General features: G+C 42.8%; 1 protein-coding gene across 1 annotated transcript in view; it reads left to right on the plus strand.

Annotated features, from left to right (window-relative positions):
- The first annotated feature begins 701 nt into the window (after positions 1–701).
- Positions 702–16,982, plus strand: part of LOC121554971 (anion exchange protein 3-like) — a 67,035-nt gene continuing 50,754 nt past the window's right edge. The window contains exons 1-4 of the mRNA XM_041868710.2: positions 702–866; positions 2,502–2,761; positions 3,941–4,143; positions 15,889–16,100. Coding sequence (XP_041724644.2) covers positions 833–866; positions 2,502–2,761; positions 3,941–4,143; positions 15,889–16,100 — 709 coding nt within the window. The 5' untranslated portion in view covers positions 702–832. The remainder of the gene's footprint in view (positions 867–2,501; positions 2,762–3,940; positions 4,144–15,888; positions 16,101–16,982) is intronic.

The following is a 16,982-nucleotide window of genomic DNA, read 5'->3' on the forward strand; positions in this document are numbered from 1 at the left end:
ATTGAGACAGAGGCTATAGGGCTGCGTTTACACAGGCAGCCCAATTCTGATATTTCTTTCCACTAATTGGTCTTTTGACCAATCAGATCAGCTCTTTTGTCAATAATTGGGCAAAATATCAGAATTGGGCTGCCTGTGTAAATGCAGCCAGGCATTGGGACTGTCTCTCAGATTAAGGAAGGACACCCTTTAGCGACAGTAGTGTGTTAGTAGAACATCAGCAGTACATTAGGCTAGCCTCACCCTCTCTCTCAGCACTCTGCTGCATCAATCCATTGCACATGAGTAGATTGGCTAATGACAGGTCCCCTTGTGTATACATAGTACTAACGAGCAGACACTGATACTGTCTGTCAATGCATTTTGTTTTCTCTTATCTGGTATAGTGGGTCATGCTACTGTTACAGACCTTTACCCCTCCTATCACTTACCCTACACACATACACACATATGCACATACACACATACACACACATGGTGAATGGACTGCACTGTCTGTGACTACTCGCTTACACACTGAAAGTTGGTTTATTTTGGTCAATATTGTAATACATTGGAGTAATTACATACCTAGGAACTTGATTGATGTAGCTTGACTATAAACCACTTGTTAGCTGCAGAATATGTGACATTGACAACATATACACAAACTCCCCTATTTCTCTCCCCATCTCTCTCTCTCTCTCTCTCTCTCTCTGCACAGGAGGAGGAGGATGAGGAAGGTTCCACAGAGGAGCAGGAAGAAGAAGAGGAGGAGGACTGGGAGAAGGCATTATCAGTGGAGAGGTTCGGGGACATCATCACTGAGTCCGCGTTCAGCAGCGGAGAAAAGATGGGCCGAAACTTCAACGAAAAAGATTTTGAGTGTAAGCCCGTTCACCAATCTGTAGACTTCTATACCGGTATGCTTTTGTAGAACACAGGGAAAAGGTTCCCAGAATGTCTGCTCATAACAGTTTTTGCTAACAGAAATCAGTGTTGGGGTTAATTAAGCCTGCCGCTTTAATGCTTTATAACTTGTTATAAGCATATGCGTCGTCGTAATTTAATTTCTGTGGCATGTCTCTGTCTGTGTATCAACATTCACCTGCCTCAACATGGCTGGTATTTTGTCAGAATCTTTGACCCCCCCATCCTTTTTAACTATCGTTATGCAATGGTTATAGGTTGTTTTCAATAAAACGTCACAATATGTTCGATTTGGCTACTGGGGGACAAGGAGACCCCCAGCTCCACTAAAACCATTGACAACTACGTGCCATTTTCAAGGGATTGTTAAATAATTGTTATAACTATTTCGTTTTAATATCATCACCTATTGAGCATAGTCAGAACTACACATTTCCGATAATTCCATGCATTTAGCTCTATCCTCAGAGTTATACAGCAAGTAACTGTATGCTTTTCATGATCAGTAAAAATGATCATGTAATTTCAGATACGTGAAGGTAGCCTATCCATTTGGCATGTAACAAGCTAAGCAAACAACATAATTTACATAGTGTGTTTCATCAGAGATTAGGCTTTTGGAAAGAGCTTGATATCGGCAAGTCCTCATCCTGGTAAAGTTGTCAGTTGGACTACTGTCATCACCACTATAGATGGCAAGCAAATGAAACAGTATTTGGATATAGTGTAGCTTATCCCTTGAAAGTATGCTTGTTAACTAGCCATATTGTAGTGATCTGTTATTCGCTAGCTAGCTAATTTGACGTGGTCCATCAATCAATGTAGTTTATATCATGGCTGTCAGCAGCGATTGTAATTAAATGATCTTTAAATTTAAAAAAAAGATAAGGGGATCATGTTACCTAACTTCGCTAGGTAGGCCTACATTGGTTGGAGAAAAAAGTACATTAGGTCTACTTACCACTATATGTTTAGGCAACTGTACAAAGTTTCTACCGGTAGCTTGCAAAGTAAACATAAACTAACAGCACCACGGCAAATTCGCCCTTCTGCTGCTTGACAGACAGAGCCCACAAAGATGGGAAATTAACCTAAACCACTCATACTTGTCAGGTATAGTTCACTTTTATTTTATATCATTAAAATATAAAATTAATGGTGGCCAATATTGAAAGATATCGTGAGGCTACCATACATAGCTGAAATTACATGATCAATTGATGTTTACTGATCATGAAAAGCATGCAGTTACTTGCTGTATCTCTGATGATAGAGCTAAATGTGAGCAATTGTTTTGCATGGAATAATCTGAAATGTGTAGGTCTGACTATGCTCTTCAAGAGGCGATGATATTACAACCAAATAGTTAACATTTATTTAACTATCACTTGGAAACGGCACACAGTTGTCAATGGTTTTAGCGGAGCTGTGGGTTTGCTTGCCCCACAGCAGGCAAATCGAACACTCTACACCTTATTGTGACATTTTATTGAAAACAACCTATAAGATGTTATAAAGCTCACAAATACAATGCACTATCCCGGCATGCTTTGCCATTATTTTCACTTAAACTCCTACCTTCCCTTTCACAGATCATCGGCACACCTTTCACCACACCCACCACCCCCTGTCCACCCACCTGCCCCCGCCCCAGCGCCTACGCAAGCGGGTGCTCAGCATGGACCGCGACCGCCGGCGCAAGAAGAAGCGAAAGAAAAAAAAGACCTCCATGCCGCCCTCAGAGGTCACGCCCACCATCCATGAGGTAGATGAGGAGGAGGAGGCGGAGTCTGAGTCAGAGGGGTGGGGCCAAGCGGCCACGCCCACAGAGCAGCCTGACGACCAACCACAGGTAATTTAACAGAAAGTTGCGATAACGTCTGATGGCCAATCAAAATGCCTGCATAGCAAATTCCCCAGTGTTGATTTAACACTGGAGAATTTGCTGTGTGTTATTGTTATTTATCCTTTATTCTTTATACAGTGCGATACAATGTTTTGTGTGTTGCAAGTTGAAGTTTAGTATATTAATTTTTTTTAAATTTAAAAATAAAAAAAAAAAAAATTGGGGGGAATGGATCAGCTTAATATTGCAGATAGATTGTATCTTCTATCAATGTAATTGTCTGCATCACTTCCAATCCCCCATGTTTATTTTTATTTTTTATATATATATTCCCCTTTATTACTTTTCAACCCCACCATCCTTTCCCTACTTGGAGTAAATTAGTGAACAACAATGCCCAGGCCTCTACTTCCGGTCTATACTTACTATCTATAACTTATGGACAGAGTTAATTTTACAATAATTCTATATATATATATATATTTTTTTTTTTGCTCCTGAACTTCTTCTACTCTCAACCTCTCCGATCATTTTCATGATGTCCATCCGGTTTGCTTCTAAATGCCATATCTTTCTAACTGTGCTCTTTCCCAAAAGCTCCCAACATACAACCTATATACTTATTATGGACACAGTATGCTTACATTATTAGCTATCTTTGTTATTATTTGTTGTTATTTGTTATTAGTCCCATCCTTCAACTCTATTCAATACCTCCCATCTATCTCTTAACACCATCCATATAGGATTTCTAGTTTAGTATATTAATTTGTTATTTATTCATTCAGTATATTAATTTCAAAGACACTCCAGAGAAAAATGTCTGTCACACTCTACATGTGGTGTGTGAAGTTGGCTGGGAATTTTTGTCTACTGTGTAATATGAGACCTTTAATAAAAAGCGGGCAGTAGCTGACACAGGAAAGATGAAGATCTGCCAAGTACTAGTCTAACAGGTGCCTGAGAGAGAGAGAGAGAGAGAGAGAGTTGGAGAGATGGAGAGTTAGGAGTCCTATGTTCGACACCTTGTTCGCCTGACTGGGACAGGACAGCACCTGACTTGAACTGACACTCACGGTCCAGGCACTTGAACTCAATCAACTGGCCTTTAGATTGAACCTTCAGATGAAGCTGTTAGGGATTCCATGTACTAGGACAACTGTAACCAACTCCCTCTCCTCTCAGTTTAGCTTGGGGAGTGAGGAGGATTTGGAACCGGCTCTCCCTTTCACTTCCTTCCACATGGAGAGCGAACATCAACATCTGCCGCCAGAGAAGGCCACACTGGCCACGGCAGAGGAGGTGGTGGTGGAGGAGGAGCAGCAGCAGGAACAGGAGGTTCGGGAGCAACCGGAGGATGAGGAGGGTGATGAAGAGTTCAACAACAGGTGGGCCCAGCAGTGTTACAGTAGCTAGCAAGACAATTGGCAGTATATTGGCAGTGGTGTGAAACAATTAGTAATTTCAAATCAGGCAATTGTATTGTTCACTACAATATCCAGCAACCATCCAACACTTCTTATTTTGTTAGCACATCTCGCCGTAAGGCAATAGGTGAAACTAGGATGTTACTAGCTAGATTATATGCTTAATAAATTATACATTAAGAAAACACAAAACTGAAGTGCACAAAAATAGGACAGTGCCTACAATATTTATTTTGTATGACAGAGGTCAGTACTCAACATTTGAAGATCTTTAAAGATCTCATCAATCAATGCAAATACCAGCTCGTCCTACAATGCTATTACTTTTGTACACTTCAAACAGTCAATGCTCATTATGCCCGATTCCAGTAGATTTATCTAAAAACATCAAAGCATTTACAGTGCCTTGCAAAAGTATTCAGACCCCTTGGATTTCTTCAATCAATCAAATTGATTTATAAAGCCCTTTTTACATCAGCAGATGTCACAAAGTGCTATACAGAAACCTAGCCTAAAACCCCAAACAGCAAGCAATGCAGATGTAGATGCACAGTGAATAGGAAAAACTCCCTAGAAAGGCAGGAACCTAGGAAGAAACCTAGAGAGGAACCACGCTCTGAGGGGTGGCCAGTCCTCTTCTGGCTGTGCCGGGTGGAGATTATAAGAGTACATGGCCATTAAGGCCAGATTGTTCTTCAAGATGTTCAAACGTTCATAGATGACCAGCAGTGTCAAATAATAATCACAGTGGTTGTAGAGGGTGCAACAGGTCAGTACCTTAGGAGTAAATGTCAGTTGGCTTTTCATAGCCGAGCATTCAGAGGTTGAGACAGCAGGTGTGGTAGAGAGAGAGAGTCGAAAACAGCAGGTCCGGGAGAAGGTAGCATGTCCGGTGAACAGGTCAGGGTTCCATAGCCGCAGGCAGAACAGTTGAAACTGGAGCAGCAGCACGACCAGGTGGACTGGGGACAGCCAGGAGTAATCAGGCCAGGTAGTCCAGAGGCTTGATCCTAGGGCTCAGGTCCTCCGGGAGGGGAGGGAGAGAGGGAGAGAGAGAGAATTAGAGGGAGCATACTTAAATTCACACAGAACACCAGATAAGACAGGAGAATTACACTAGATACAGTGGGGGAAAAAAGTATTTAGTCAGCCACCAATTGTGCAAGTTCTCCGACTTAAAAAGATGAGAGAGGCCTGTAATTTTCATCATAGGTACACGTCAACTATGACAGACAAAATGAGAAAAAAAATCCAGAAAATCACATTGTAGGATTTTTAATGAATTTATTTGCAAATTATGGTGGAAAATAAGTATTTGGTCAATAACAAAAGTTTCTCAATACTTTGTTATATGCCCTTTGTTGGCAATGACACAGGTCAAACGTTTTCTGTAAGTCTTCACAAGGTTTTCACACACTGTTGCTGGTATTTTGGCCCATTCCTCCATGCAGATCTCCTCTAGAGCAATGATGTTTTGGGACTGTCGCTGGGCAACACAGACTTTCAACTCCCTCCAAAGATTTTCTATGGGGTTGAGATCTGGAGACTGGCTAGGCCCTCCAGGACCTTGAAATGCTTCTTACGAAGCCACTCCTTCGTTGCCCGGGCGGTGTGTTTGGGATCATTGTCATGCTAAAAGACCCAGACACGTTTCATCTTCAATGCCCTTGCTGATGGAAGGAGGTTTTCACTCAAAATCTCACGATACATGGCCCCATTCATTCTTTCCTTTACACGGATCAGTCGTCCTGGTCCCTTTGCAGAAAAACAGCCCCAAAGCATGATGTTTCCACCCCCATGCTTCACAGTAGGTATGGTGTTCTTTGGATGCAACTCAGCATTCTTTGTCCTCCAAACACGACGAGTTGAGTTTTTACCAAAAAGTTATATTTTGGTTTCATCTGACCATATGACATTCTCCCAATCCTCTTCTGGATCATCCAAATGCACTCTAGCAAACTTCAGACGGGCCTGGACATGTACTGGCTTAAGCAGGGGGACACGTCAGGCACTGCAGGATTTGAATCCCTGGCGGCGTAGTGTGTTACTGATGGTAGATTTTGTTACTTTGGTCCCAGCTCTCTGCAGGTCATTCACTAGGTACCCCCCGTGGTTCTGGGATTTTTGCTCACCGTTCTTGTGATCATTTTGACCCCACAGGGTGAGATCTTGCGTGGAGCCCCAGATCGAGGGAGATTATCAGTGGTCTTGTATGTCTTCCATTTCCTAATAATTGCTCCCACAGTTGATTTCTTCAAACCAAGCTGCTTACATATTGCAGATTCAGTCTTCCCAGCCTGGTGCAGGTCTACAATTTTGTTTCTGGTGTCCTTTGACAGCTCTTTGGTCTTGGCCATAGTGGAGTTTGGTGTGTGACTGTTTGAGGTTGTGGACAGGTGTCTTTTGTACTGATAACAAGTTCAAACAGGTGCCATTAATACAGGTAACGAGTGGAGGAGAGAGGAGCCTCTTAAATAAGAAGTTACAGGTCTGTGAGAGCCAGAAATCTTGCTTGTTTGTAGGTGACCAAATACTTATTTTCCACCATAATTAGCAAATAAATTCATTACAAATCCTACAATGTGATTTTCTGGAAAAAAAATTCTCAATTTGTCTGTCATAGTTGACGTGTATCTATGATGAAAATTACAGGCCTCTCATCTTTTTAAGTGGGAGAACTTGCACAATTGGTGGCTGACTAAATACTTTTTTTCCCCCACTGTATAACAGACTGACCCTAGTCCCCCGGTACATAGACTATTGCAGCATATATACTGTAGGCTGAGTCAGGGGTGGGTCGGGTGACACTGTGGCCCCGTCCGACGATACCCCCGGACAGCGCCAACCAGGCAGGATATAACCCCACCCACTTTGCCAAAGCACAGCCCTCACACCACTAGAGGGATATCAACAGACCACCAACTTACTACCCTGAGACAAGGCTGAGTATAGCCCATGAAGATCTCCTCTACCGCACGAGCCAGAGGGGGCGCAAAACCGGAGAGGAAGATCCCGTCTGTGACTCAACCCTCCTAGGGACGGCATGGAAGAGCAATAGTAAGCCAGTGACTCAGTCCCCGTAATAGGGTCAGAGACAGAGAATCCCAGTGGAGAGAAGGGAGCCGGCCAGGCAGATACAGCAACGGCAGTTCATTGCTCCAGTGCCTTGCCATTCACCTTCGCACCCCTGGGCCAGACTACACTCAATCATAGGACCTACTGAAGAGATGAGTCTTCAGTAAAGACTCATCTCGAGTCTGCGTCTCTCACATGGATAGGCAGACCATTCCATAAAAATTGAGCCCTATAGGAGAAAGCCTTGCCTCCAGCTGTTTGCTTGGAAATTCTAGGGGCAATAAGGAGGCCTGCGTCTTGTGACCGTAGCGTACGTGTAGGTATGTACGTCAGGACCAAATCAGAGAGATAGGTAGGCGCAAGCCCATGTAATGCGTTGTAGGTCAGCAGTAAAACCTTGAAATCAGCCCTAGCCTTAACAGGAAGTCAGTGTAGAGAGGCTAGCACTGGAGTAATATGGTTCTAGTCAAGATTCTATCAGCCGTGTTTAGCATTAACTGAAGTTTATTTTCTGCTTTATCCAGGTAGCCGGAGAGTAGAGCATTGCAGTAGTCTAATCTAGAAGTGACAAAAGCATGGGTTAGCTTTTCTGCATTTTTGTACAAAAAGTTTCAGATTTTTGAAATGTTACAAATGGAAAAAAGCTGCCTTTAAATATTCTTGATATGTTCGTCAAAAGAGAGATCAAGGTCCAGAGTAACGCCAAGGTCCTTCACTGTTTTATTTAAGATGACTGTACAACCATTAACATTATTTGTCAGATCCAACAGCAGATCTCTTTGTTTCTTGGGACCTAGAACTAGCATCTCTGTTTGGTCTGAGTTTAAAAGTAAAAAATGTCCCGCCATCCACTTCCTTATGTCTGAAACACAGGATTCCAGGGTAGGCAATTTTGGGGCTTCACCATGTTTCATCGAAATGTACATAGCAGTTAATTGTTGACATTGTGTTTCCGAATGACATCCCCAAGAGGTAGAATATATAGTGAAAACAATAGTGGTCCCAAAACGGAACATTGAGAAACACTAAAACTTACAATTGATTTGTCAGAGGACAAACCATCCACAGAGATGATCTGATATCTTTCTGACAGATAAGATCTAAACCAGGCAAGAACTTGTCTGTGTAGACCAATTAGGGTTTCTAATCTCTCCAAAAGAATGTGGTGATCGATGGTGTTAAAAGCAGCACTAAGGTCTAGGAGCACGAGGACAGATGCAGAGCCTTGGTCTGACGCCATTAAAAGGTAATTTACCACCTTCACGAGTGCAGTCTCAGTGCTATGATGGGGTCTAAAACCAGACTGAAGCATTTCGTATACATTATTTTGTCTTCAGGAAGGCAGTGAGTTGCTGCGCAACAGCTTTTTCAAAACATTTAGAGAGGAATGGGATATTCACTATAGGCCGATAGTTTTTAAATTTTTCTGGGTCAAGGTTTGGCATTTTCAAGAGAGGCTTTATTACTGCCACTTTTAGTGAGTTTGGTACACATCCGGTGGATAGGGAGCCATTTATTATGTTCAACATAGGAGGGCCAAGCACAGGAAGTAGCTCTTTCAGTAGTTTAGTTGGAATAGGGTCCAGTATGCAGCTTGAGGGTTTAGAGCAGGGGTGTCAAACGTCCGGCCCACGGGCCGGATCAGGCCCGCAAACGGGTTTAATCCGGCCCGCGAGCTGCAATTTTTCAATAAAAGAAACTGCTGTTCCAATTGTGTCCACTGGATGGCACAATAGCAATTGTGTTAAGCAAGCAAACTGTTTATACCGGGGCAGAGCAAATAGGTCAAGCAAGTGCAGCCAGTCCGGGTGAGCTACTTTGTTTTGCCCGCGATATTTATTACGGCTTCTACTTTTAACATTATGTGCTTTGGCACCCTCATTGCCCCAATATGTCTCTGTCAAAAAAGAGAAAAGTGGACGCAGAGTGCAGAGTGTTCCAAGAAAAATTGTCATCCTTCTATTTATTCACGGAATTGAATGGGAAAGCTGTATGTTTGGTGTGTTCACAGCATGTTGCAGTGCTGAAAGAATATAACCTTCGTCGCCACTATGTGAGTCTTCATGCCGACAAATATGACAACTTTCAAGGACAGCGGAGAAGAGAGAAGGTGAATGAACTGTTGGTGGGTCTGAAGAAACAGCAGTCTGTGTTTACTCACAGCCGAGACATCAGTGACGCTGCAGTGAAAGCTAGCTACCTCATTGCTAATGAAATCGCAGTGGCTTCAAAACCATTTAGTGAGGGTGAATTTGTAAAAACATGCATGATGAAGGCAGCAGAGATTGTGTGCCCTGAAAAGCACCAGGCTTTTGCAAATATCAGCCTGACAAGAAACACAGTTGCAGACAGGATTTCCGATCTTTCAGTGGATTTGGACAGCCAGTTGAAGCAAAAGTAAAGTCATTTATTGCGTTTTCGGTTGCAATTGATGAAAGCACGGACATTACAGATGTTGCACAACTGGCCATTTTCATCCGCGGAGTTGATGACACATTGACCGTCACCGAGGAGTTCGTGGAGTTGGTGCCGATGACAGATACAACGACAGCAGCTGATATTTTCACTGCACTCGTCGGGCGCGCTGGACAGGGTCGGAGTGGACTGGTCCCGCGCTGTCAGCCTGGCTACAGATGGTGCGCCCTCAATTATCGGGAAAAAAGCAGGCGTTGTGACAAAGTTCAGAGAGAAAGTGCAATCTGCAAATGGAGGACGTGATTTTTGGACTTTTCACTGTATTTTGCACCAGGAGGCTTTGTGTTGCAAGTCATTAAAGATGGATAACGTCATGAATAAAACAAAGCTGCGCTCAAGGCTCACGCACAAGCACTTGAGTCACATCCTGAAGTTGGCTGCCACTCAGGATGTGACGCCTGATATTGATGCGCTGGTGAAAGCTAAAAGATGCCAGGTATCAGGAGTCAAATAAACTATGCAACCCCACTTAAAGTGCTGCATGAGACACCCTGATATAGTTCTGTGATCTGTGATATACTTCTGTGAATCACTGAGGCATTGTGTGTTTGTGTGTTGTTTGTCCTCAGAATTTCAAATAACTTGAGGTGTTTTATGATTAATAGTGATGTTGTGCTTTTGGACGCACTGTCCTCAGGCTCCAGCTTTATGTTTATATGTTTTTATGTTGATGTGCTATTGTTTTTAATTGATTTTATTTTATTTGTATATTTAACCTATTCTTGACTCTGTGGTTCTTGCACTTGTTTGGGGAACAGGATTTCATTATTTGTATCTACATTTCTGCCTGAGAAATGACACCCTGATATAGTTCTGTGATCTGTGAAACAGTTATGTGAATCACTGAGGCATTGTGTGTTTGTGTGTTCTTTTTTCTTTAGAATTTTCAAATAAACTTCAGGTGTTTTATGATTAATAGTGATGTTGTGCTTGTACTATTTTGGACACACTGTCCTCAGGCTCCAGCTTTATGTTTTATGTTGATAGTATTAAAACAAAGAAAACAATCTGAAGTTGTTGTTTTTAAGTTATATATACCATGATTTTACCGGTCCGGCCCACTTGGGAATAGATTTTCCTCCATGTGGCCCCTGAGCTAAAATGAGTTTGACACCCCTGGTTTAGAGGCCATGACTATTTTCATGAACATGTCAAGAGATACAGGATTAAAAAACTTGAGTGTCTTCATTGATCCTAGGTCCTGGCATTTCTGTGCAGATTCAGGACAACTGAGCTTTGGAGAAATACGCAGATTCAAAGAGGTGTCTGTAATTTGCTTTATAATGATCATGATATTTTCATCAAAGAAGTGAATGAATTCATCACTGCTGAAGTGAAAGCCATCCTCTCTTGTTGAATGCTGCTTTTTAGTTAGCTTTGCAACAGTATCAAAAATATATTTTTGATTGTTCTTATTCTCCTCAATTAGGTTGGAAAAATAGGGTGATCGAGCAGCAGTGAGGGCTCTTCGATATTGCACGGTTCTGTCTTTCCAAGCTAGTCGGAAGACTTCCAGTTTGGTGGAGCGACATTTCCGTTCCAATTTTCTGGAAGCTTGCTTCAGGGCTCTGATATTTTCTGTATACCAGGTAGCACATTTCTTGTGACAAATGTTTTTTGTTTTTAGGGGTGTGACTGTATCTAGGGTATTACGCAAAGTTAAATTTAGATCCTCAGTTAGGTGGTTAAACAATTTTTGTACTCTGACATCCTTGGATAGGTGGAGGGAGTCTGGAAGGGCATCTAGACATCTTTGGGTTGTTAGAGAATTTATGGCACGGCTTTTGATGATCCTTGGTTGGGGTCTGAGCAGATTATTTGTTGCGATTGCAAACGTAATAAGATGTTGGTCCGATTGTCCAGGATTATGAGGAAAAACATTTAGATCCACAATATTTATTCCACGGGACAAAACTAGATCCAGGGTATGACTGTGGCAATGAGTAGGTCCGGAGACATGTTGGACAAAACCCACTGAGTCAATGATGGCTCCGAAAGCCTTTTGGAGTGGGTCTGTGGACTTTTCCATGTGAATATTAAAGTCACCAAAAATTAGAATATTATCTGCCATGACTACAAGGTCCGATAGGAATTCAGGGAACTCAGTGAGGAATGCTGTATACGGCCCAGGAGGCCTGTAAACAGTAGCTATAAAAAGTGATTGAGTTGGCTGCATAGATTTCATGACTAGAAGCTCAAAAGACGAAAACGCAGACTTTTTTTTGTCAATATAAATTTGCTGTTGTAAATGTTAACAACTCCTGGTCACTAGTGTAACCAGGAGGAGAGGCCTCATTTAACACAGTAAATTCATCAGGCTTGAGCCATGTTTCAATCAGGCCAATCACATCAAGATTATGATCAGTGATTAGTTCATTGACTATGACTGCCTTTGAAGTGAGAGATCTAACATTAAGTAGCCCTATTTTCAGATGTAAGATATCACAATCTCTTTCCATAATGACAGGAATGGAGGAGGTCTTTTTTCCAGTGAGATTACTAAGGCGAACACCGCCATGTTTAGTTTTTCTCAACCTAGATCGATGCACAGACACAGTCTCAATGGGGATTGCTGAGTTGACTACACTGACTGTGCTAGTGGCAGACTCCACTAAGCTGGCAGGCTGGCTAACAGCCTGCTGCCTGGCCTGCACCCTATCTCGTTGTGGAGCGAGAGGAGTTAGAACACGGTCTATGTTGATAGATAAGATGAGAGCACCCCTCCAGCTAGGATGGAGTCCGTCACTCCTCAGCAGGCCAGACTTGGTCCTGTTTGTAGGTGAGTCACACGAAGAGGGCCAATTATCTACAAATTCTATATTTTGGGAGGGGCAGAATTTTTTTTTCAATCAGCGATTGAGTTGTGAGACTACTGTAGAGCTCATCACTCTCCCTAACTGGGAGGGGGCCAGAGACAATTACTTGATGCCGACACATCTTTCTAGCTGATTTACACGCTGAAGCTATATTGCAACTCTGACTGTTTCATCCTAACATGTTGGTGCCGACGTGGATAACAATATCCCTATACTCTCTACACTCGCCAGTTTCAGCCTTAGCCAGCACCATCTTCAGAATAGCCTTTACATCGGTAGCCCTGCCCCCTGGTAAACAGTTTATGATCGCTGGATGATTATTTTTAAGTCTAATATTGCGGGTAATGGAGTCGCCAATGACTAGGGTTTTCAATTTGTCAGAGCTAATGGTGGGAGGCTTCGGCGGCTCAGACCCACGTAATGGGTGGAGGAGAGACCTGAGAAGGCTCGGCCTCTGACTCGTTGCTTAATGGGGAGAACCGGTTGAACACTTCTGTCCGCTGAATGAGCGACACCTGTTGAGCACGCTGACAGCATTTCTTTCCAGAAGCCTTGAGAAAATTGTCCAGCTGCGGGGACTGTGCAAGGGGATTTATACTACTATCTGTACTTGCTGGTGGCACAGATGCTGTTTCATCCTTTCCTACACTTAAATTGCCCTTGACTAACGATTGCATCTGAAGCTGCGCTTGCAACACGGTGATCCTCACCATAAGGCAATAGTTATCCTGTATATTATGAGTACAGCGACTGCAATTGGATGGCATAGTGTTAATGTTACTACTTAGCTTTTTCAGCTGGTGGAGGTTCTGTAGAACCATGTCCAGATAAAGCGGGGTGAAAAAGTTGAATGACAAAAAGTTGAGCGAGGAAAAATTAAGACGTTGGTAAATGTATTAAAAGTAAAAACTGAAAACTTTGGCAGATAGCCAAGTAGCAACAAACAGCACATCAGCACGGAGACAAGTCCGGAAGTTGAGGGAGGAGCTAGCTGGCCGCAGAGCTTCACATTTTATTGTGTTACAAAGTGGGATTCAAATGGATTTAATTGTCATTTTTTGTGGAAGAAAAGCATATATTTTTTTAAATAAAAAAACGAAAATAGAGTCATTGCATAAGTATTCAGCCCCTTTATTTTGGCAAGCTTAAATTACTTCAGGAGTAGAATTTGGCTTAACAAATCACATAAAAAGTTACATGGACCCTGTGTGAAATAATAGTGGTTGACAATATTTTTTAATGACTAACCCTTCCTCTGTCCCCCGTACATACAACATCTGTAAGGTCCCTCAGTCAAGTATTTAATTTCAAGCACAGATTCAACTACAAAGACCAGGGAGCTTTTCGAAAGCATCATAAAAAAGGCAGTGATTGGTAGATGGCTAACAATAACAAATCAGACATTGAATATCTTTAATCTTTATAGTCTAGATAATAATTATGCTGTGCGTTATGTATTAAACCACCCAGACACCTCAAAGATATTGTCGTCCTTCTGAACTGAGCTGCAGGACAGGAATTAAACTGCTCAGGGATGTTACCATGAGGCCATTGGTGATTTTAGAACAGCTACAGAGTTCAATGGCTGTGATTGGAGAGAACTGAGGATGGATCAACAACATTGTAGTGACTCCAAAATTATGACCTAAATGAAGCGAAACGAAGAACAAAGATATACAAAAGGAAGAAACGTTTTGGCCTATATGCAAAGCCCTATGTTTGGGGCAAATCCAACACAACACCACTGAGTAACTGCCTCCTCATTTCCAAGCATGGTGGTGGCTGCATCATGATATGGTTATGCTTGTCATTGGCAAATACTGGGGAGTTTTTCAGGATAGGGCTCAGCACAGGCAGAATCCTAGAGCAAAACCTGCTTCAAACTGCTTTACACCAGACACTGAGAGATTAATTTACCTTTCAGAAGGACCATAACCTTCAACACAAGGACAAATCTACACTGGAGTTGCTTACCAAGAACTTGAAGATCTATGGCAAGACTTGAAAATTACTGTCTAGCCATGATCCCCAACATCTTGAAAGCGCTTTAATAATTTTGAATAGAATAATAGGCACATATTGGACAATCCAGGTGTGCAACGCTCTTTGAGAGTTACCCAAGAAGACTCACAGCTGTAATTGCTGCCAAAGGTGTTTCTAACATGTATGGAGCCAGGGAGCTGAATACTTATGCAACAAATATATTTCCTTTTTTCTTAATCAAATCTATTTTTTGTTGCGTTTTTCTTCCACTTTGAGTATTTTGTGTAGATTGTTGACAAAAAAAAATAATTATGATTACACTTTGAAACACAAGAAAATGTGAAGAAATCCAAGGGGTCTGAATACTTTTGCAAGGCACTCATTGTATGTGCCTCAAATGGCCAAAGTGTGCCTGTCACAATTATGTCTCGGGGGGCACGTATCCTAGATATGATCTGTGCTGTATGAGTAAATGCATCTGGCTCATAACCACATACAGCTATGAGAATATGAATAATTTGGTAATAATTTGGATAACGTATGGAAGCATCCTGGGAGGTCAGGGCCTGTGTGGAGCCCAGGATCATATTCATTAGGGCACAACGTAGCAAAACATTTTGCAACGGAAAAGTGTGGTCCTCTGTAGCTCAGCTGGTAGAGCACGGCGCTTGTAACGCCAAGGTAGTGGGTTCGATCCCCGGGACCACCCATACACAAATGTATGCACGCATGACTGTAAGTCGCTTTGGATAAAAGCGTCTGTTAAATGGCATATTATTATTATGAAAAGAAACATGAGCATTTCTAATTGGAAATTCGTTTGGAGCCTAATGAACACAAACCAGGTATTGTCTCTCCCCTCTGCAGGGCGGTTAATCTCACTGATGTATTATTATTGCTGAAGCGAACAAGGAATGTAGTAACAATGTCATGTACTGTTATGCTATCATTGCCTGAGTGAACGCAGCCAACGAGTCACCCTGTGAGGAAGCCAGTGTTGTGGTGATGATATTGTGCTGCTGTGCTGTGTTATGGCGCCCTCTGTTGCAAGATGGACCACACTACACCCAACAATCTGACCCCTCCCAGATGATTCATGCTGTGTGTGTGCCAGTCAAGATGTTTGTTTGTATAGGCTGAGCTCATGTTCATTTTTGAAGAAGAAAAAGTAGAAAGTAGATACTCAAGTTCTAATACTTTGGGATAAAAAGCACCACTCTGAACTGGTTTATGGCTGCTTGTCCTTCATGATAGAGATTTGCAATAAAGCAAATGTTGGAAGAATCAAATACAATATGATCACTACGATGGATTTTCACACATACTCAAGTGATCCCCACTGTCCTCCCCTCCCCAGGTGCCCCCCCTCTGCGGACCCCCCTAGCGTGACTACCTGCAGCTGGTTCAGGAGGAATCCCCTCCACCCTGCACCGCGGGCCAGTTACGACCTGCGGGAGCGCATCTGCATCGGCAGCATGACGGCCATGGAAACAGCCGTGTACCAGAAAGTGCCCACTGACGACGCTGAGGCTCAGATGCTGGCTAGCGCCGACCTAGACGACATGAAAAGTAAGACAAACACACACACACATACACACACACTTAAACAGAGAGAGCGGACCAGTCCCCAAATCAACCACTCTAGCCAACCATCCTGCTGGAGAGCTGCCCCCCAGTGGCCCTAATCTGACACACCTGATTCTACTAATCAGCTGCTTCTCAGGACCTTGATTGGCTGAATCAGGTGTATTTATGTTGGGCTGGAGCAAAAGCCTGCACACCCAGCTCCTGGAGGAGGGTTGACCACCCATGCATTGCTTAGACCCTGTTTTCTGAAAGGCATTCAATGTTTTGGTGGTGCTAGTTAAAATAAAACTAGGGCATACCTTGCGACTTGGAACTTATTAAATACATTTTACCCAAACTCGGTTCCACATTCGGCACCTTGACGGACAGGGAGGACAAAACCCAGTCAGCATCCTTCACGCCTGAAAAAAACAGGTTGCTCCAATTGGAGGCCATGCTCCAGTTGCATTCCCAGTTGTTCTGTGGTGGGAGATTGAAGGTGCCAGTTTGCAGCAGGTCTGAGTACAGGGATAAAAGATCAATCATAAATCACTTACCCCACACACAGCAAGATGTACTAATACCACAGTACACAAAAAAAAAATCCTGTGTTAAAAACAACCTAATTTGGGAAAATATTGGACAGACCACACGTTGGGTTATTTTGACCCAGCCAGTTGGCTCACAAACAACCCATTGTTTTCTTTAAAAGAGCCAGGTTGGGTTGTTGATTCTGGGTTATTGAGCTATGATCCACCGGGTAAGATCAGAAGACTGGAGGCATGGCTAAGTGGGGGCGTGGCTTTCAGATAGTTATTTTTGGCCACCCGTGAGAGTAAATGTCATTCCGGTTCGTCTGTTGTCTTCACTATATGCTAATGTTGT

Source organism: Coregonus clupeaformis, chromosome 4 (genome assembly GCF_020615455.1).
Source record: "Coregonus clupeaformis isolate EN_2021a chromosome 4, ASM2061545v1, whole genome shotgun sequence".
NCBI classification, from domain to species: Eukaryota; Metazoa; Chordata; class Actinopteri; order Salmoniformes; family Salmonidae; genus Coregonus; species Coregonus clupeaformis.